Source organism: Macrosteles quadrilineatus, unplaced genomic scaffold (assembly GCF_028750875.1).
Source record: "Macrosteles quadrilineatus isolate MER2022 unplaced genomic scaffold, UCM_ALF_1.0 Scaffold_5__1_contigs__length_97177068, whole genome shotgun sequence".
Classification (NCBI taxonomy): Eukaryota; Metazoa; Arthropoda; class Insecta; order Hemiptera; family Cicadellidae; genus Macrosteles; species Macrosteles quadrilineatus.
Genome location: NW_026542598.1, coordinates 88,421,627 through 88,444,417, shown reverse-complemented (window position 1 = coordinate 88,444,417; position 22,791 = coordinate 88,421,627). Strand labels below are relative to the sequence as shown.

The following is a 22,791-nucleotide window of genomic DNA, read 5'->3' as shown; positions in this document are numbered from 1 at the left end:
TAATACTTGAGTCCCCATAAAACTGAATTCAAAGTATCCAGTCCAATTAAAGGATTAATTCAATCAGTTTGGTATAAAAATATAAATATTTCATCAAAATTTAGAGTAGTAGTTGAAAAAAGCTCATTTTACTGCATAAATGGTTAGACATAATATGGCCCTGCATCATTTATGACACATTGTACAGTCCTGGACTTAACACGGCTCGTGTTGAAGTCCAACAAATTTTCCAGGTCTCCATTCTGTCAAAATAGACCAGACAAGAATTTTCTGTAGATATATTTGAATATAAAAATATGTGCATTACAATATAAATTAACTTTAATCAAAATGTATGTTGAACATGCATATGTACATAGACTTGTGTGTGTAAAATACACAGTACACAAAACAAAAACAAAACAAAATAGTCAATACACAGTAATGACAGTAAGACCGTTTATATGATAAAGCAATCATTAAAAATGTAATAAAACACACAAATGTAAATAATTATACACAGCTATGTGCAATGAATAACGCCACAGAATAAGGACCTAACAAAAATATCTCACTATGCCAAATAAAAACATTGCGTTCGAATCTGTTAGTGTCAAGACCAGAATGTAGGAGCGCTGCTCTCGCTGGCTGGCGGGCTGAACTAACATCACAACAATATTGATATCAGCTGACCATATAAACAAGTGAAATGTATACATTTAAAATACCCCGCCACAGCAAACCTGTACACTAAGGTAATTTCCATTTTCATGATTGGATTGTCACTAAAATATTAATTTTCAGACCCTTTCAGTGCTATACAACGATATATCGTTGTGTGTCTTTTTCCCGAAAAGTGCTATGGAACGATATATCGTTGTTCGCCTTTCGTCCGAAAAGTGCTATGCGACAATATAGCGTGGCGTCGCAACTTTCGATCGTGTGAGTTTAAATGGGCATATCAGTTGACTCGGTTGGTCTTTCGAAACAGCGATGGTTTCTTTCGATTCCTCATCAAATCGAGGCCCACATATCGTTCCTTAGCACTTTTTAAATGAAGATTTTTATTTTTTCCCTGTGGCAAGCCTAGCACTTTTCGGACAAAATAAGTAAAAAAACTCACTTGCATTTTTTGGGGGGAAAAATTCTAGCATTTAAAGGGTTAAATGACATTATATATCTGAACCGATGGTGTTTCTGGCCTCGAAGCTTTGGGAACTTCAAATTGGGGGAAAAAAGTCGGTCCAGGGTCTAGGTCTCACTATGGGACCTACAGTAATAACTTATTCCCTATATGGGGAATTGGCCAAATCAATTATATCAATCAATCAATAATTGATATAGATTTAGCAAATTTCCCGTATAGGGAATAAGCTATTACTGTAGTAATATTAATAATAAAATCACAGCAACAGTAGTGCCCCTAGATCCTGGTGTATACACTAGATTCAAACGTAAAAATTTTCTTTAGCTTAACACATATAAAAACTCAATAACACTGTCTGGTGAATCCCTATGATGAATTACTTAAACAAGACGTTCTTTGAGACAAAAACCTAGAAGTAGAAATGGTAACAGAATTGAGGAGTATATAATTTTACATGTGTGTTAACGCTAGCCTAAAGGTAATCATTTTGGTGCAACAGTGACAGATAAAATCCCAGATATATCAACAAAAGTTTGACGTTTTGGACCACTTTCCTAAAATGTTTTATGTTCATTTTTACAAATTAACACTGGCGTGGATGCAACAAGAATAACACAATTGGAACGCTAATAAGAAAACTTAGTTTTTAAAGCTTAAGCATTTTAATGCAAGCTTTTCAATGGTCTATAAACTTTAACAAACCAAATAAATGGATGTAGCCGCACTGGTAACTGAAAGGCTGAAGTTCCGCAGCTATCCTGAGTTGGACGAAGACTGCTTTACTTGTCTTGATCTTCCGATCCTCTCCATCAAATGGTCCACCTACAAAAATGTCTTTGTTACATCCTTTCTTAGGAACTGTTAACAATACACAATCTACACAATCTAAAGTTATGTATTTTCTACCGAGTAGGCCTACATCATAGCAGGATCAGTGTTTTACAAATTAATTGTTTTTACAGTTTTCAATGGTTTTGTTGAATTTCCCTCACGAAAATACTTGTATGAGAAGGATTTGTTGTATACAAAATAGTATACAAAGTATACAAAATAGTATGGGTATTTTGTGTTTTATATTGTAATCATCAGCCTCACCTGTTTAATAAAGGAGTCTTCCTCTTGCAAGGTAGGTTTGGTAAATGAGAAAGGCATGTGTGTCGGGATAGCTGATCGATCTGAAAAATACAGTCTTGTCAACAATATCTCCTTCACCAACATACACGAATACATTAACGTAAAAACACACTGTGTAAGAAGTTATTGGAATTTGTATAACAAAAAGCTGCAAAATTGATTATTATCACTCATGATCACTTTATGATCCCTTTATAATCACTCATTTTAAGTTGGGGAGGAGGGGAGCTGGTCTAGTGATAGCTAGTGGTAGAGTGTGACGCATTGGTCCCTGACGTTTAGGGTTCAAACCCCACATATCTAATGGATTACACCTGAGTGCTTCAATCCTCTAGGCCTAACAAGATGTAAAGTGTAAAAGGGTTCTGGGCTAGAATCTAGCGTTCTAGAATATGAAGGTGGGTCACGTACAATTTTCACTTTTCCTGGTTTCCAGGTTGGCTGGACAGTAACTATCAATAAAACATTTTCCGCAACATAAAAACATCCCTATAGTCTTCGCCACCCTAAGTTGAGGCAGCCCGCACGGCGTATATCTAGTATGGCCTTTGGCTGCCTCAACTTAGGGTGGCGAGGACTATAGAGACAGAAGGGTTGATTTAAACCTTGATAGAACAGGCCACTAGTGTTCCGCAGCGGAGCGGGGGAGATGGCTAGCCACAAAGCAGTATCCGCTCCTTGACGCGGCGACCTGAGTCGTTCCTTCATCCGCTCGTAGAACTCCGGCATCGTGGTCTGTACTCCTTTCGTATCCGTCCAGCCAGGGTGCATCGCTGCGCAGAACAACTGAGGGTACTCTCGAGAGTAGATCTCTGCTAGCACCACCTGTTGGAAAAATCACTACGTAAGAACAATTAATTATGAGACAAGTTTTGTAACTTCAAACATGACAACCATTTCCATTTCTTGAATAGTTTTGAATCATTTCTGCATGTAGATTGTAGACCTACTTTAAAATATTAAAATTATTGTCTTTGATAGTAAACAATTTTGCTCATTGTTGTGGTTTGCCCCTGAGCTGGTAAGACATATTAATAGTGGTTTTTTTACCTTTTATTTTCGTCCCAGCTCAAAAAAGTTGTATAAATATGTACATGTCCTAATGTGTTTGTGTTAATGTGAGTTTGACGACGTCCAAGAAGCGACCGACTGTGACAACAATGCTTTAATTCTCAACATGTCCTTTGTGACCATAACACAATCGGCATCGAAACCATGGTTTTAGCTTCCACATTTTTGAGCTGGGACGAAAATACACATTAATAAATCACTATTAATAAACAATTTTGGGAGAACTAGCAAGATCTTAAAAATATTAGTAGGCTTAAAAATAATGTTCCTGGGAAAAGTCAGTAGCTTATGGATTCATTGGAACTGTGCCCAGCTGTTAAAAAAACCTGAGTTTGAATTAATGATACTGGCTAGAGAAAAAGCTGGTTTTAATTAGTAACACAGGTACAAAAGGCATCTGACTTCATTTTAAAATCATTCTTCATTCAGAGTCTTTATTGACTTTGTTGCTTCGCCAAATTAATTGGTAATAATAATAATTTTATCTTGATTGATTGAATACAGTAGGTCTACAAGTTTAAATATAATTTTCAAGAAATATTAGAAAATTCTAAAAACTTATGTAACTAAAGAATAAGCAACAACCTGTTGTCGTTTATTGTTGGAGTAGACGTGCATCCCATCAAAGTGTTTGAGGCTTTGACACTGTATGTCGGTGGGATCCAACTTCTGCACCAACATACAGCCGGAGGATATGAATATTACTCTTCCACGCTCACTCCTGAAAACACAACAATGGAAATCGAGAACTTGAAAACATTCAAATGAAAGTTATGCAGAATCAGTTGGCTTGATTGTGTTTTGAAGAGAATAATGTAGTTCTTTAAGCTTTCTGTAGAAACCCTCATAGGTATTTGATTATAGAAGCAAAACTTAATTGAATCACTTACTTTTATTTTCTTTCTGGATATGTTGCAGAGTAAAATTATACAACTTTATCTAAATCAAAATGTAAAACATCGGAGTTTTTGTTGCCTATGAGTGTATTTGTAGTTTGTTGCGCAAGTGGCGAACCACCACGCATGTTTACAAAAGTATGTTACAGACATTTTACTAACAATGTATTTCAGACAGCCGATACTAGTAGATACTTGTCCTCATCAACAGCAAATCGACAGCTGTTTTGCCTTTTGTCCTTGCATGGGCACTACAATGTTTTACTACTGTTCATCTCTTTGCCTTATTTTTACTCGCCCAACTGACTGTACTTTCAAAACCCCTACATAAAAGCTTTGGAGCTCTAAGGGGCTGTAACATATTTGGAAGTAGTTTAAGACGTAATTAAATAAACACAGAGACAGAGAGAGAAAGACCTTTATTTACAATCTTAAAGATTGAAATGGCGTCAATAGTTAAATAGGTGACCAGAATCTCGGCAGACATAAGGTTGGTCAATTTCAATGTTTAGGCCTAGACGTTACGTCATAAGAAATACTTATAGCCTACTACTGCTAAGAAGATAATTCAATAAAAGAGCGTCAGACTCACTTGTGTAGTAAAGGGACGAGTTGACGCGAGATGATGTGAGGTGATAATACATTTACGGCAAAATTCTTCTCTATGCCATCTGGGTCAACGTGACAGGTGTAGACCATGCTACCAGCGTTGTGTATCTGGAAATAAAATTCACTTTACTACTAAATACAAGAATAAAGATAAGTAGGTGTGCATTGCTATCTCAGTAAAAGAAAGAAGGCTAATTATTATGGTACTGAAATAATATTACCGTAAGCCAACGTTAAATAACAATTCAACGTCATCGACTAGCCAAACTTAGACTAACTAAAATTATTTTATCAGTGAATGTTTTACTTACGATAGCATCAAGACTAGAATGTTGTTCTCGGAATTCTTGTGTGAACTGAAAAACGCTTCTTGGATACGCCATGTCGACAACATGAAGGTAAATTTCCTGAAAAGTTTTAGTTTAATTTGAGAATACATAGAAAACCCATTCTTCTACATTCGCAGTATTTGACAAACTCTACAACTCTAGCAAAGATATCCTGTAAATACCACCAGAATTTCTATTTTGCTATATTCAATTTCGTGTTCAGGCGTAGGCTTACAGCGGATCAAAAGCCATGTGTTTCAAATGACAGCCTCCGCGATAGTACTCCTAGTAAAAAAAAAAAATCAAAATCTGTAAAATCCTCCGTTATTGAAAGTCCTTTACTGTAATACTATACCCTCATTATGGCAATAAAGATGATGATGACCATTTCACATACAAGATCCGTATCTCACAATGAATGTGAAATTGAGTATGAAGGATTCTTATTTTATTTACAATGTAGTCTGTTCGAGTCAACTCACCTCCTTAAAACATCACTAATCAATCAATCTGGCATGTATAGGCTATCTAGTATAATATACAGAGTTTCATATTTTAAAAAAGACCCTTAAAAAGACCCTAAAGTAAAAATAAATTAACTGGATGAATTTAAAGTAGTCTGCAGTCAGACAGGCCTAAGAAGGCACTTGTGCCGCACTGGTGCAGGGCGGTAGACGAAGTGGTGGATTATGAAAAATTTTAATTGCCTCCACATAGACAACTACTTGAGTCAGTTATTCTCAGTTGAGTGGACAATTGAGGGAAAAACTAAAATTTATTTTGAGAACAGAGCAATTTCACCCATCAATCCGCAAAATGCATTCTTCTCAGTCTGTCTGGTTATAGACAGTGATGATGGGCAGATCTGAAGATTAGATTAATCTTATCCAACCATACGTAAATGGATGGGAAGGAAATTTGAGCTAAATACACAGATTCAAGCCATGCATGTTACTGTCTTTTACAGCAAATAGCTTAAAGGATATTTGATATCAATGTGCCACTCGTAATTTTAACATCAAGGCAATGTGTTTCAATTATGCTAGTACAAGACAAGCGTAATTCCAACTCTGACAAACCTCGTTCTTTGTCTCATCAATCAAAGTATAGCGTATGACTTCGGCCACTTGCATGTTGCGACAGACCATGTGAACAGTCCCACCTCTCTTGGCAATCTCCTCGGTCAAACACTTTCCTATTCCACTAGTAGCACCTGTGGACAGTTATCTATTTAAATACTTAAGCCTAATACAACTAACGGTAAATACTGGTACTAGGCCTATGACTCACAAAAATGACCTGATACCAATAAAATAGCCCATTTGACTCATAGATATTTTCACAAACTACAGCTTTCTAGACAGCAGTAGTGATCCAGCACTGTGAATATCCTGAACATTATGGATTAGCGAATTAGCTGAAAAATCCAAATGCCATCATGACAAGGCTACAGACGTAAGATTAGGAATGGTGGTTCTTAAAAGCTGTTCATGTATGGAATAACATTTGCATTTAAACAGATACAATTAAGTTAATTGGTAGGCTAAGTTAATTTTACAACAGAAGTTACATGAATAACTAAGCAGAAAATTATTTGATACAGCCAACTTTAGCCTAGGGGATTACAGAACGTTTTAGGTGAATGTGGCGTTTAAGAATCATTGCCCAAGTAAATAAATAATTTAATTAGGCCTATGCTATAGAGAGGAAGGACAAAAATTAACTTATTGATTTTTGTAGCAACCTCTGACAACTCAGTTAACTTTGGGTACAATTCTTAACTGGGCTAGCCTATGCTAATGTCGATTGAAATTATCGAATTGAAAATATTGATTAATAATCAATATTTTTAAATATATCTATTATAAAATTAAACTATCATAACCTAACCTAACCAACCAAACTTGCTGATGGTGAAAAATTTGCATGAAGGTTTACTAATCGAATCGATAGTTTCAATCGATATTAGCATAGCCCAGTTAAGAAACTGTACCCGTTACTTTGATGCATGGTGAAAACACATCACTATAAGATCGGAATACATTTCAGTTGCATTATTACCTATTTCATGTAGGGTATTACTTATCAACATGGTTTAGGCCATGGGCATTCTCTCAATTAGACAAATAGACTAGTCCTAACTTACCTGTTATAATATAAGATTTTCCTTTTAAATTTACATCCAAATCCTCCGGATTGAACTTCTTTTCTGCTTCTACAAAACCATCATTTGTGTATTCCTGCCAACCTCTATAAAACCAAATAGCTTTTCTGTAAAAAGCCATTTTCAAATTAACCTATAACATGTTAGGTTAGGAAAAGTAGTAGGCCCTTGTGGAACACTGAAAGACGACCATCGCTAAAGTATACAGTGTTACAGATAAAAGAATATCATCACAAACATCACTATGATAAAAAATACAACAGCTATATTCCAAATAAAATAGAAATCCAATTTTAGCTTCATATCGTAATCAACAAGTTGCACCGGACGCCAAAGCGGCGCTGCCTGGCCCCCAGATTACATTGACAGCGAGCAGACGATGTTTGGTTTTGTCTTCAGTGTTGCCAGCTAACTAGAGAGGCTGGAAACAAAATTTCTCTACTTTATTATCATTCACCTGTTATCACGAAACTTTATGAAACTACTGTACCTATAAACTTAAAACTACTAGGCCTACATAATCTGAAAAATAAACGGTATCAGCATTCTGACACATACGTGACGTTTTTCTAGAGTATGGTTGGGTTCTATGAGAATTTTTTAAAGAAAAAATATTTTTATGTATGACATTATAATTATTTCGTTTTTGATCGTACTGAAAAACAAACTTAGGTTAAAGATCAATTTGGAATTATATTTAAAAAAAATTACATCACATACCAATGGTGCATATGTAATAGGTTGTTTTATCCATTTATCCATTCAGGACAAGATGAAGATGAAATGTAGCTTGTCCGCTGTCCAGTTAATGCAACAACTGCTTTCAATAATTTCAACTTTGTGATATATTGTATTGAAGACTTTTAACAATCCCAAATTTTATGAGTTAACATTTTTCAATTGGAATATAAATCATATTAGACAACTGATGCATTAGAACAAGATTAATCAGGGGGCAGGAAGATTTTGATTCTGATTAAAAAGTCAATCAATCAATAACCAACAAATTTACCCATAAATGTTATTCAATAGAAGTTTTCGAAGTATCCGATGTTTAAATTATTATATACATTTTATTTCATTTGGTAGGGTATTTTTCCCTTATATCGACCTCCCTGTAAAGGGTGTGAAGGAGGGAAAGGGGAAGTAGGCTGGAATTATTAAACAACAATAATAACCCTCTACTAAAGATGGGAAATTGCCAGGTTAAATATGGGTGCTCTTTTGTATCTTACAATGGAGCAGGATCTTTAAAAATGTTGGACAATATTGTAACTTCTAAAAAGTAAATTTTATTTATAATTTATACTTTAAAAACAAACAGAATAAAATAAATGGTTCCAAAATGACATTTTAACAAGATATTATAGTCATATCAGTTTAATTGAAGATTTATTATTAACACACAGTTTTAATCGATAAAATAAATATAAAAAAATGTATATTCTCTTTAATGTGAGTAGGTTTAGATAAATATGTAAACAAATCAAAATCACGCTTGTCCACTCAAAACACATACAAAAATATTATCATTATGCAAAAGAATGATTTTTAGAGTGAAAACACTCTTTCAGTTTCATTTTTTGAGTTTAAATTAGCATAACACCACCCAAGTAGCAAAAATCGTTGGCAAATCGTTGGCCCAACGTTTCTGTCGATCGTTGGCCAACGGTATGTTTTGGCACTCAGTCTTACGGTTGGCCAACCAACCAATTTTTGCGGAAGGGCCAACCATCCCATTGGGCATAAACATAAAAAACACAAAATAATAAAGATTTTGTATGCAAAGCATAATTATGAGTTGAGTAAATTGATTAAATATTTCATAAAAACTTATTTTGAAAATAAAACGAAATAAAATTTTTTGGCCGGGTCGGGTCTCGAACCCGGTACTTTCGACATGTGAGATTCACGCCTTACCTCTGAGCTAACTGTACTTGTTGATTAAGAGTGTTTTCAAGTGGTAAAAGAGTAGCCGACAGGTGCAATGGTCACAATTAATTAAATATTTTTGATGCTACAGTATAATATAATTCTGTTAATCTGTTTAGGCCTCAAGTAGTTGAATTGTTTTTCTGGTAGTTGGAGAGGATACTAGTATTTGAATATAGATTATTTAATTACCATTAGATTAGTAGGCTACTGTTATGATTGATTGTTATATAATGAATTAATCTTATCTCTATAACTATTAAAAACTTGCTTAAATAAGTTAAAGAATATAAAAAAAATAATTATCTATCTATATATTAATAGGCAAGCATGTTTCTTTAAAACCTTTTTTCTCAGCTCGTGTGCATCGCAGGGAAAATCTACGCATACTGTTGGAAAGATATTTTCCTGTAGATGTGCAGAATGCTTTTAAAAATTAAAATAGGCTAACAAATAAGAACAAAAAATTAATTTGAAAACTTCAAAAAATTAACATGGACCATATGGGTTGCCATGATGGTGACGAAATAACAACAAAATGTAAACAGAAAATCAAAACAAATGGAAGAAATTCCAATCACATGTTTTATTTACAGTGTGGGGAGAAAATAGAGAAGTCTGTACATTAATTATTTTTGGTCGAGTTTCGACCACAGGACGACCACTAGTAATAATTATTATATGTTAAGCAGGTGTTCCCCACTGTATCTAGTATCACAACATCATCTGACTTCATTCATTATTGATCCAAATTTTTACAATATTTGTCTTATATTCTGCTGCCATAACATTTATGTACTTTTAAATAAATCAATTTGTTAAAATTCGTTTTAGAATGTTTTATACTTAAACCCAACGAATGCCCAACGAAGGCCCAACGATTCTTTCCTTTGTAGGGCCAACAAATACCAGTTTCCGTTGGGCCAACGTTGGCAAATCGTTAACATTTCTGCCAACCATTTCCCAACCGTGCCGACCATTTCCCAACGTTGGGCCAACGATGTGTGCTACTTGGGCATTTAACAACATATTACAAGGTAAACCTAAAACTAAAAAGCTAAGGCAGTAATTATTGCTAACCTGTCTGGTTCAAAGATTTGTTTAGTAATCTTTTAAAATAAGACAATATAGTAAATAATTAATTCATTACTAAAACCGAAAGTGGAATTTTTGATGCATTTTCAAGTTTCAACCGGGAAGTGATTTGAGTGATGCTAACGAGCTCATCTTAAAATGAACAAGCATTTGACATCATACCACATTAGGACAGGACGTCTGTCGGGCCAGCTAGTTTAAATATGAAAATAAAAGCAAAAATACTATAGGAAACCTACATAACAAGTACAAACTTTAATCTCAAGTTAAACGTTATGTTCATTGCACTATAAGCTAAAACACAGTTAGAAAAGTAGTTTATGAATATTTATGTTAACATTTATATTGTTGAACAGTAAAAACAGCGGAGTTCAACAATATAAATAAATTCTAAACAAAAACTATAACCTGTAGTGGGCAAATGAAGAACTGATTGAGAGCAAGGAAAAGTAAATTTAGAGCAAGGGAAAATCAGCTGATTGTTTTTCTTTTGCTCTAAATTATAGCTTGAGAAACAGTTATTTTCTTTGATATCAGCTGTTATCCAAAATAGCTACTTGAAACAAAATTCAGAGGTAAAGTTGATTCTGACATTGACAGGCAGGCCTGGTGTTATAACAATAAATATCCCTCATTCGGACGTGACAACGGTACCAACCCCCAAGAGGAATCTTTCATTAACAGGGACCATCACCACAGCCTGCAATTAATATACGTATTGTCACTGATAACTTGCATGCTTAGGATGTTTATCATGACAATATTGATGTATATTTTGTAAAACCCACTAAACAATCTCTATGAAAATACCCCTGCCGCAGCAAACCTGCAGACTAAGTGAGTTTCCGATTACCCGGTTGGATTTTCACCAAAATATTCCCTTAAAATTGTCAGGTTAGTCTACTTTTTAGATAATATTAATTTAAATGAGTATGGTACTTAGGATTATCGTTACAGGGAAGGTTGGTAATAGTGTGTTATTGTTGAAAATTAACAGGTTAATAGCTTTGTATAAAATAAACAAATTTGCCAAATAAAAAAAAAGTTAAATCCCAAACAAGCAAACTACACTACTTGGTTTAAATTTATTCCCCATAAGAATAACATGAAAATTTTCAATTTACAATTTTTTTCAACTTTCTCCGTAACAATTAGGCATACGACACTTTGATATACTAAATTATTTGTTATTTTTAATCTCTACTAATAGTTTGGAAATGCAAAATGTTATGTTTTAGGGGTACAAAATGAGAAACTCCCCCATATAACCCAGTTACTTACTTTAGTCCGATCATGCTGGTTTGCAAACTCCCGGATCTAGGTCTTACCACTTACCATGATACCTATGGTAATAGCTTATTCCCTGTATGGGAAATTTGCTAAAACCCACTCCAAAACAAACAGTGTGATTTTACTCTGGATTCACTATTCATAAGCATACAAGGTTTTCACAGCATCAAGTTAAATCGCTATTTAAAAAATAAGGATGGAAATGAAATAACGAGACTAAAATACTTTTTAATAGAAAAACATTTAATGTATTTTTAATACTTATTGATAATGCATATTGTTTTTAATATATTGTATAAATGCTCAAACATAAAATAAGGATGAATCTCTAATAGAAAATAAAGAAAACAATATATTTACACATAAAGAATATAAGTCCATATATTACATGATACCACAATGTTTTCATTGTCTTAAGCCATAATTTTAACAGGGAAATTCATTTTAAAGCTTTTGAAACCATTGACGAATCTTTCCTTAAAAATAAAAGTTGTTGTGGTTTAGATTTGATGTTTTAAGTTCTTGACTAAATTAATCTAATACAATAAAATGGTTATGTCATTTTGCTAGATTGATAATAGCTGATTCATGCATAAAGATAAAATGAACACTGCATAACAAAAATAATCAGAAACAACCGTCCTTGAGAATATAGAAAAAACATTGTGGTACCACTAAAATAATTATTACGATTAAAAGACGACCTCAAAGGTAACTTGGCAATTATGTCATGGTGCCGAACACAGGGTTGTAGCGACATATGCTCGGGCCGTACTCGTCGTAATTCTTCTTTGTGTGGCACACATTGTAAAACTCAGGCTGTAACATGAAAATCACATCAGGTAAATTCTAAAGAGGATAACATTGAATGAAAGTCTGGGCTGAAAGTATATAAATTTAGTTTCAAGAATTAAAAACAAGGTATGACGGAAACAACTATAATAAATTATGTTTTCGGCATTACATAAAGCTCAAAAGCCTGGTATGTTGAGCCGGGAATATACTTGAGACGAGCAAGAAAGAGCCTGAACGGCAAGCACTGTGCGGAAACACACCGGGTCTTCCTCCACTGTAAGCATTGTAGTAGATAAGGGCAAAGGGTGTTGGACTTTGTCCTAGACACCAGCACTAGTGCTAGACACCACTAAAGTGTACCATAGAGTGTATCCTCTGTTCTGTACTTCTCTGTGCTTGGACTCACCGTAGAAGCTAGCATACTGCCTCCAAACCAGACTGCGTATCTCTGCATATGATGGGAGATAACTTGTACATCGATCTTCTTAGGCTGAAATCAAGTTTGCGTTAGTTAATAATTATATTTAGTTAATAGTGTAATAGTGTATTTAGTTAACTAACCTACAAGCAAAAGGCGTAATTGTAATTGAAGATCTAAATAGTTGGCTTTCCAGGAGCAAAACTTTACAGAGCTTAATCATTAATGGAAGAATTAACCAGCCGAACCAGTCTGTCGGAATTGGGTAGGTCAGAGGAAACAGCCGATCACCTGCTCTTTGACGTGAACAACTCTCTGTAGTAAGAAGGACAACTCTTGGCAATGTATAGTACGTTGCCGAGAAGGAATTGATTGGCAGACTACAGGCATTCATCAGATGCTCGAAATCTTTAGGGTCAATCAATAAACCAACTTATTGGGGTGCGCAATGATTCGTTTTTGGTAGAAAATGGTACAAATTGTTGAAGTACACGATGATTTTAAGTTTATTGTTTTAAATGGTAGAACAAAGTGTGAGTTAAGCACCTTTATGTGACCTCCAGACAACGCCTCTGAGTCTCGTAGCCGAGCGTCCACGACTCTCTTGATGTCTCGCTGCAACCTCCGACCAAAGTCTCGGAACATGGTCGACCCTCCGGACAACACGATGTTGTTGTACAGAGGACGACGCACATCTATCGGACAGTTCTGGATGACGTTGTCTACGATGTCGGATATCGGAAGGGTGAAGTCTGGGTTGGAGAACTGTTGGGAAATGTGACGATTAATAATCACACAAAACACAAATATTCTTTATAAGAACCAAAAAGAATCAACTTCTACAAAAATAAAATGTTTAAAAATATATAGACATGGACTGAACAAAAAATACCAAAATAAAATAAAAGTTGTAAAATAGTCAACAAATTAATCTATAAGTTTATAATAAAATAAGAATGTACGAATCAAAACAAATGGGGGAGAGTTATGTAGACAGGATTACATGTTGTTTTATCTTGAGTAAAACCGAGAGTCAGGTCCTTTATACTTGCGATTTGGAGGGGAACTTTTCATATGCTTTCCCATTAGGTAGTCGAATAAAAATCACAAAAACTCCAAGGAATACAAAAATAGTAAGAATTATATTTAAACCTATTTATCCTCTGGATCTCATTCATACAAATAAAAAGGTTAAATAGCCATTTTACTGCCGAATTATCTAGTTTTGTCAAACAACTGATTTGAAGTTCAATATCAAGCCAATGAATTACAGAGTTGTTTTTGTATAAAGAGTCCTTGGAGGCTAGCGGCCATCTTGAATTATTTCAAACAACAGATGCTTTACCTCAGGGTGGAAGAATATCTCCGGTCCCAGAAATCTTTCATATCCGACGTCAACACTGAAGGGTTTCTTGGTAACAGCATTGACGCCCTTATAGTTCTTGATGGACTTGGAAGGGTCTGCATCGTACTTGGCAAACTCTTTGGCGATATCAGGGCAGATGTAACAATACCTAACAAACACAATACAGGAATTAGCCTAAACATTTTAAAGTAATGAATTCTATCAACCATACACTTAATTCTCGAGTAGGTTTCCAATTACTTCATGTTTATTGGCACACCAAAATTTATATCCAAAATGAAGGATAGCATTCAACATGTATGAGTTAAGCTCAGTTGATACTTTGGCGAACTTTAGAATAAAGTATGGGTTTTTAATACTGATGCCATTAACAATTTATGTTTAAATGTTTACCTATTCTTGAACTGCACTGGATTGTTTGTTGATTTACTCGATACATTAATCATACATCTAAAGTGGCCAAGCAAAACTATTTTTAAAGATAGGGTAAATATCCAAAATTTTAAAAGAACGGTTAAAAGAAATGTGGAACAGATAAATCACACTGAAACATAGAGTAGCCATTTGCCTAGTTTAACAGCAGAAAACCATTAATTGTACATGTAAATTTAATAAAACTATTTTATTTTATTTAACTAACTTGTTAGTCAAATTGCTTATTATCTGACCAGAGTTAGTTAATTATGTGAATTGTGAAATGATTTTTTCCATTTTTTTAATTTTTTTTGGAGTGAAGAAAAGACATGTCTTAATAAGATATGAACCAAATACAAGCAACCAATAGTTAAGAGGCAAAATCAAAATTTCTGAAAATTTGGTCAGCTAGGTACCCTGAAGGCGGCTCCATACATGCGCCAGTCGCCAAGCACGAAAAAATTTACGTTCGGCGATTAACCAGTAGAGTAGACGTCTACATGTGTTGTTTTCCGAGCAACTGTTCGCTTTTTGTTTTTTTCAGACATAGCAAATATTCATGTACTTTGATGTGTGCAAAAATACCCGACAATGAACGGGAAAACACGATGAATATTTACTGCTTGCCAAATAGACAAACACCTTTCCACACTTCTCGTGATTTGGAGAGTCGCTGCTCGGTGCTTGGCGAATGGCACATGTCTGGCGCCGGATTGATACTTTTACCCCTATGCTATTGACATATCCCGATGTTACCTCTCCTTGATAGCCTTGGCCGTCTCCAGACTCTGCTCGGGAGGAATGCCGACCTCTCGTTCCCTCAGCAGCGACTGTATGAAGGATGTGATGTTGCGCCCAGCTATGGGGATATGCTTGATACAGCTGCCAATCACGTACCCTTCCGCCTGCAAACAAACACGACATCGGAATAAATATAATGTGTAAGCTTTAAGTTGCACGCCTAGTTTAGTCGTTGTTTAGGAACTGTATCATTAATTTCATAATCAAGGGTCATCAGGGTCCTGCGAATCTGAAATAATCGTGACTGGGGCAGGTTTGGATTATTTGTATTAGCCGAAAATCCAGTAGAATTGGAGGAAAAAAACAAACAACATACTTTTACGGCTGCGAATTGCCGTATTGCTCCCTTGATTAAGAAAACACGATCACATCTTATTCATCTTCCACAATTAGGACAAATCCTGTGATTATCTCCGGCAATCTCTTTTAATGACGAACATTAAAAATAGTGTAAATTAAGATGTTAGGGTGTCAGTTTATCAAACTAAATTTCAGTGACTTTATGGGGGAAAGACGATGTTAAAACGCACCTTTTGAAGAGAAAATAATACTTTAGGGTGATTTGAACGTAAGATGGTCGGACACAATATTTTGTGCCATAAAGATTTGAGATTGTTGCCTTCTCCCAAAATATGTTCTTGTTCTCTCTCACTGAATTTGCATTATGTATTGAATCATTGCTCGCACTTTGCAGCATGTTGCAGACAAAAGACAGGTCTGGGAAACTTGGGCCCGATTTTTTCCGTGCCTTTTGGGACCCTAAATTGAAAATTTGTTACTTTTCAGTGACTTCTGTAACCTCCTAGTAAAATCAGCGATTTTTATGTGACTTCAGTGATTTCCGTGACCTGTCTATGTACAACCTGAAGATTACTCTGAGTCGGGCCCAGGAATCAGATGCCAAACGTGTTTTAAGGGGTTACTACATACAGAGGGATTGGACCATTTCAATATCAATCGATATTTTTACTTACCACCGGAATTACGTGGGTAACTCCGTCGCCACTGTCTACTACGATGCCAGTCAGTGTTCGCTCCTCGATGGTGCGAGACATCCACGAGGCAGCCAGAGCGAGTACAGCCTGCACAGCGATGTACAACCCCGGCACATTGAACGTTTCAAACATGATCTCTGCAACAGCGAAGAAGCGAGGCATAAAGTACATGTATTATGTCAGACTTGTAACAGCAATTGAAAGTACTTTGATATTGCTTTTAGTTTACAAAAGGCCAGATCCATTAGATAGCCACCTCTTTTAAATTTGTGCTTGCCCTAGGGCACTAGTGAATTTCTAAATGTAGCCTACACTTTTATTTTTAAAATCATTTAGCAACACAAATGTGTTCAGCCTAGATTAGTTTTGTGATTCTCTTTTTAGGCTTGAATATGGCCTTTACTAGTTTTGAAACAATGAATTTTTAGAGGTTTCATTCAATGGTAAGTTGTTCAATTTAAAAGTCCTACAAATTTCCTACAATACCTGCGGTGTATTCTCTGTTTTCAGGCGTGTTGAGTGGGGGCTCAGTGAGTAAGAAGTAGTGATCTTCTGGCTCCGCTCGGAGGTATTTGAAAATACATTGCTTCAAGAATCTTTCCATCAAGTCCCAGTCTTCAACCAACCCGTGTCTGACGGGGTACTAAAAAAGTATGAAAATTCTCATTAATTACCGGTAGGCCTACCTATTATTTGAAAGAGAATAAAAATATTCATCAACCATACGTTCGATACAATCTATTACGGTCGAATGATCTGACATAGTTATAGTCTTATCCTTAGTTTATTACTTAAAATAATATTTTACTTTAACACTTTTCAATGAAATGGTGACCATAGGTATTTTAAGCCAAGTATGAAATGAGATGAGTTTTGGATGAGTGGTGCGATCTTGTAGTATTGTTGGTGACTAAGGCCGACATATTCCTTAGACACAGCTGTTAATTTATAACCCATACAGCTAATGGCAACTAAGGGACCTACAGTTTATAGTGGAATTCAAACCACATTTTTGCCTTGGTATCAACGAATTGGTCTAATTATCAGGATAGTATCGCGCATAGTCGTAGTACTCGCTAGTGCAGATGTTAATCCACACCAGGGAGTATCGCATCCACAGTGCATGCTTATAAACATCCACAATTCGTGACCTCCTAGCAGCTGGTGATTACAGGACAATGCCACCGTCTATATAGGTCTGTAGGCTAGCATATGACTTTTTTCAACTAAGGCAAGATATAAATTTTAAAATAAAGCTATTTACAATATATGAAAAAATAAATTTTCACAAGCTAGTGAATTTCAGTGTAAGGCCGGTGACACACTATCCCGTTTTGCAGGTCCTGTTAAACGGGACACGTTTCGCAGGATGATTCAAACTCATGGGTTTTAGTGGGAGCTGTCACATTGATGCGGTTGCGGCGCGTCGACGGGATGCACTGCAAGGTGCTGCCGCGTAGCAGGACGACCGGACGACGGGATGAAAAGATAAATACATGCAGTTAAATGAGAGCTGTCACACTGTCCTGTTTTGCCCCGCGCGTTTAGCATGTTCGACACGGACAACATTTATGCAATTTAAATTAATCTACCAATTAATTATTAATCTGATAATTAATCTGTCCCTAAAAACACACAATTTCACATTTTCTTTCAAAACCATTTTGTAGAGCTAAAAAAACAAATAATTAAGCATATTGAAGCGTTATTGTGCGCCTAATGGTTACGGAGAAAATTCCAAAAAATTGTTAATTTAAAATTTCTCATGTTATTTTTATGGAGAATAAGTCAACTGTTGTAGTTTGCTTGTTTATGGACATATTTTGATAGAATTTTGAAAATGCATGCATTTCTTACTAAACTATTAAGATTTTACAACAAAAAAATTTTTACCCCCCCCCCCCCCTTTGCAGCAAACCTAACTACTCTTTAAACTTATTCCATTTAAATAGGGAATAAATGTAATATTTTTAAAGAGGCATTTTAGTTTAAATCCAATCAGGTAATTGGAAATTCGCTTAGTCTGCAGGTTTTGCTACGACGGGGGTATTTTATTTACTGTTCTTTCGACTTGAACGCACTTCTTCAACAAACAAAATTTAAATGGACAGTCTACAATAAATACAAATTTAACAAAATCTTAAAAGAATTTAGGAAAACTATTGTCCTGATCTTATTGTTATCGTTAATCTTTCTTCAGCACTGATTGAATTCCTGAACTGTGTACTGATCTTCGTTAAATGTGGCCTCAAAACGCGCAGCAGCTCATAAAAAGATGTGATGGACATTCTACAATAATTAAAAAACTTGCGAGGATACTGCCTTATACCATGATAAACTCTTAAACTGTCCATCTGTATCATTTTCGCAATGAAAAGGGTGTACCCAATAACGCCTATGTAAAGGTTTTAGCAACAGACCAAAACATTTCTTGTGTGTCTTCAAGAGCACAGACAAATTTCACTTTAGACACCATCGTAATGTTGTCGCTATCAACAGTGCACTGCATGTGATGCTCGCGCTCTTCACTCGAAATATGTTGCGGTAGAACGGGACAAGTGTGACAGGGCAATGTCAATGCGGCAAAAACGCATCCCGCAAAACTGCATCCTGCTAAACGGGATAGTGTGTCACCGGCCTAATGAATAAATTAGCTAGGTACCTCTTAAAAAATGTATCATAACAAATGTGTAGGCCTACCTTAACAGCATATCCAGTAGCACCAAATGCTTCATCTCCAATGTAAAAGTCTAAATCCTCCACTCCTTTTGTCAACCTCCTGATAGCTTGGTCACCAACTTTAGCGGTTTCTTTAACAGCAATCGCTGATGGAATGATGAATTGAGGTTCTTTATTATTGGCAAACCCCAGTTTGGTATACCTGAAAACCAGGAATTTGTACTGTACAAGAAAAGCATATCCAGGCCAACGTTCTCAATAGTGATGTGACGAGTTGAGTTGGCGAGTCGAGTTGACTCGAGTCAAGACCCGAGTCGAGTTAACTCGAGTCAACTCAATTCCAACTCGAGTTCTTTTACGAACTCGTACGGAGATTGCCGAAGCTACACGAACTCGTAACGTTACCAGTCCGACTCGCAAAAGCCGAGTCAAGAAACCGAACTCATACGGAGAAAGCCGAACCTTAACGAACTCGGGACGTAACGAGTTGACTCGAGTTTACTCGCACTCGCTTTCGGCCAATAGCGTCACAGCTTTACGAGTCAACTTGCATAGATTCAACGCTATTGGCCGATACCGAGTCGGCCGACTCGCAAAACTAACGAACTCGTACGGAGAATGCCGAACTCACACGAACTCGGAACGTCTCGAGTCGAGTCGACTCGTAAAGCTGACACGCTATTGGCCGGTACCGAGTCGGCCGACTCGCAAAACTAACGAACTCGTACGGCGAATGCCGAACTCACACGAACTCGGAACGTCTCGAGTTGAGTCTGACTCGACTCGTAACTCGAGTTCACGGCAGTTGGCAAGTCGAGTCACTCGAGTCAGGAAAGTACCCGACTCGTCACATCACTAGTTCTCAAGGGATTTATTGTATTACTTACACAATACTGACATTTCCAAATAATATTTTCCCTTCTGAAACTAGGCAGTTATCCAATAGACATGATCAATTTGTGGTTATAAATTAAGAAAAATCGACATATTATGTAGTAACTTAATACAGTAGACCCCCTCTTATCCGGACTCCTCGGGACCGAGGCCAGTCCGGATAACGGTTTTTCCGGTTAAACCGACGTCACTAAAAACTCGTTAAAACGAACTATATGCAAAAATAATACTCCTTGCTGAGTTTTCAAAAAAACATTATATAGTTATTTAGGCTACCTTGTTTTGTTGCCTTTTTTCATTGCAGAATTCTTTTTTTACTCCAATATATTTTGCCACAGTTATCTTCAAAGAGAACTGTAGAATGTTCTTTTTACATTAAATTGTATAGGCTAAGTTTCCTACTGTTTAAACACTATTTATACAAGTCTGTGCAGCACAACATTTCTTATATAGGCTACATGACATAGCATCTTTGCGAAGGTGTGTAAGGTCACAGTCGCAAACACGTTAGAGTAGGTCTGTGAATTAACACAAAGGCAGTAGGCCTATGTACCTCTACAAGACTTCATCGCGCATCTGCGCCCCTACGCACCTTCAAAAAAATTCTGGGTCAGGAACGTTGTGCCACGTTTAAGTTAGATCAGTGTAAATAGTATAGGCCTATAAGTTTAAAAATGGGCAAAAAGAATAGGCCTATTTACCAATCCTCCCCGAAGATGCAACACTGCATGGTGAAACATAATACCTAGCCTATTAGAGAAAACCCTGAATTCTGAAGGAACAAAGGCTACAAAGCAGGGTAAATAATTCAATTTTTTTAGTTAGCCTACCTAGTTCTTGACTCTAGGAATAAAAACTCAGGTCTATCTCATGCTGACAAAAATACAATCGCAGGCTTAACCCTCCGAGTGTCATGCGTCGCTGCAGCGACTCACGAACACTGTTTACGGCGAAGGCTCTATGACTGACAAAATCGGATTGAACTGGATCGAGTTAGGTATCGTTCTTTTCGTTAGATTCTAAGCTTTCTAAAGGTCTGTCTCTAAGTGCTGTATGGTCTCTGAGCCGATCGTAATTGTAGCAGACAGCTGACGTGCATATCTGTAAACAGGTTAGATAACCTCGGACCGATGACTGATGTGTTTTATTATGTTTATCATTGTTTTAGTGTTAAAATTCAAAAGTAGTGATATACGTGGTGCATTATAAGAAGATTTAAGTGATTTTGAAGGGCTGATTGATGATCCTGAAGAAGTAGGTAGTGATATTGATGTAAATTATCAGCCAGATTCCTAGCTATGGTTAGGCTATGCATTCTTAGCTAAACGCTATGTACTGAAATCTGTTTTTTGCCCATAACTTATTTATTTGCAAAGCTACCGGTACTTCCTTATATTATTATATATTTTTAATCCTCATAAAATTTAGAACAAAGTGGCTATTTTCAAATATTTATAGGCCTATAATTTATACAATTTCATTGAGCGCTAACTTCTTTTTTTTGAAAATTTTCCAAATTATATTTTTTTTTACCTAGGCCTAAAAAATATTTTTTGAAACAATGTTCCTTATGTTTTATATATAATATTGAAGCCCATGATTTTCCAAACAAAATGGTATATAGAACAGTAGAATTAACATTGTTTTTAAGCTTCTCAGATCCGTTTTAATAAAACCTTGCAAATGAGCAAAAAATAGGCTGACATTAAGGCCAAAACGCGTGACACTCGGAGGGTTAAACCACACACTTTTACGGACAACTCGAAACTAAAGCAGCATAATAGCTGCCCAGCGGTAAGCCTAGCAGCAGCATACAGAAAAAAATAGTGGAATTAGAATAAATAAATATCCATCATAGGCCTATCATCAACTTATTGAAAGGGGCTTGCCAGCTTGAACATGGGATACTTAAGTTTCCACTTTGGTAGGCCTAGGTGTAATAACTCCATGGGGAGTGGGATTTTTTGGGGTAGACTTCCGTATCTGTTGGCACAAACAACCGAATGAAAATATTGATTACTTGATTGTTTCACTAGATATATCGTTTGGTTTGGTTAAACTTACCTAACTAACCAAACGATACATCGAATAATAAATATATCGATCAATATTTTCATTCAGTTGTTTGTGCCAACAGATATGGAAGTCTACCCATTTTTTACAGGGATTTCCCTTTCCCTGACAGGGAATCCCTACAGGATAGGCCTATTTCTCCTATTTGAGGAAAAAATCCCTGTCAAAAAATCCCACTCCCCAGAGCCATACACCTACTAGAACTTCCTTAACCATTTCTACAGAATAACATCCTAATAGCCTAGTTGTGTGTTCTTGGAAGTATATGACTATTCATAGGAAACCTCGTATTAGTCTTTTGTTATCTCCGCCCTAAATAACCAAACAAAAAGCAAGACATTAGGAGAATATGACTTTACCTAGGATTAAATCGAACCAAGCACATAATAATCCTTATTAACTCACCCAGTTCCTACATCTATGACACAAGCCGGTAACCTCCCGACACTCATTGTAATTTGAACCGAACAAGTAAAATGTCAAAATTATGTAGCTGTTGACAAAAGTTTGTTGGGTTGGAGTTGCAGTTTTGTGAGTTTTGTTTGAGAAATGCCAGATGACAAACCAAACCTGAAACCGAAACCTAACCTCGCCCCTTGCTTGCAGTCGTCTACGTCAAACAGTGTGACCAACATTGGGTTACTGAAATCAAGTTATCTGTCTTTACCCTTTGTAGCTTTGATTTTATAGTTTTTCATTCAAATGCGTTA

At 36.0% G+C, this 22,791-nt stretch overlaps 2 protein-coding genes across 2 annotated transcripts; both read right to left on the bottom strand.

Annotated features, from left to right (window-relative positions):
• Window positions 1-1,375: 1,375 nt before the first annotated feature.
• Window positions 1,376-7,664, bottom strand: LOC128995153 (dehydrogenase/reductase SDR family member 12-like). Its single transcript, XM_054420067.1, has 8 exons — window positions 7,312-7,664; window positions 6,245-6,378; window positions 5,148-5,243; window positions 4,820-4,944; window positions 3,917-4,052; window positions 2,866-3,085; window positions 2,222-2,301; window positions 1,376-1,948 (listed from the first exon to the last, which is right to left on the bottom strand). Exons 1-8 carry the CDS (start codon window positions 7,448-7,450, stop codon window positions 1,880-1,882), a joined length of 999 nt encoding a protein of 332 aa, XP_054276042.1. The 5' UTR covers window positions 7,451-7,664; the 3' UTR covers window positions 1,376-1,879.
• A 4,228-nt stretch (window positions 7,665-11,892) lies between these two features.
• On the bottom strand, window positions 11,893-22,668 carry LOC128994186 (actin-related protein 3). The gene is made up of 9 exons (XM_054418558.1): window positions 22,487-22,668; window positions 19,136-19,316; window positions 16,922-17,078; window positions 16,415-16,572; window positions 15,396-15,544; window positions 14,205-14,373; window positions 13,406-13,624; window positions 12,848-12,931; window positions 11,893-12,465 (listed from the first exon to the last, which is right to left on the bottom strand). Exons 1-9 carry the CDS (start codon window positions 22,531-22,533, stop codon window positions 12,370-12,372), a joined length of 1,260 nt encoding a protein of 419 aa, XP_054274533.1. The 5' UTR covers window positions 22,534-22,668; the 3' UTR covers window positions 11,893-12,369.
• Window positions 22,669-22,791: the final 123 nt, after the last annotated feature.

Coding starts and splice junctions, on each gene's coding strand:
- LOC128995153 (XM_054420067.1), bottom strand. CDS start 7,450: ATGGCTTTTTACAGAAAAGCTATTTGGTTTTATAGAGGTTGGCAGGAA. Junction 4,945..5,147: donor ATTCTAGTCTTGATGCTATC/GTAAGTAAAACA, acceptor TTTTATTTCCAG/ATACACAACGCTGGTAGCAT. Junction 1,949..2,221: donor AAGACTCCTTTATTAAACAG/GTGAGGCTGATG, acceptor ACATTTTTGTAG/GTGGACCATTTGATGGAGAG.
- LOC128994186 (XM_054418558.1), bottom strand. CDS start 22,533: ATGAGTGTCGGGAGGTTACCGGCTTGTGTCATAGATGTAGGAACTGG. Junction 17,079..19,135: donor CTACTGGATATGCTGTTAAG/GTAGGCCTACAC, acceptor ATACTTTTTTAG/TACCCCGTCAGACACGGGTT. Junction 15,545..16,414: donor TTACCCACGTAATTCCGGTG/GTAAGTAAAAAT, acceptor GTTTGTTTGCAG/GCGGAAGGGTACGTGATTGG.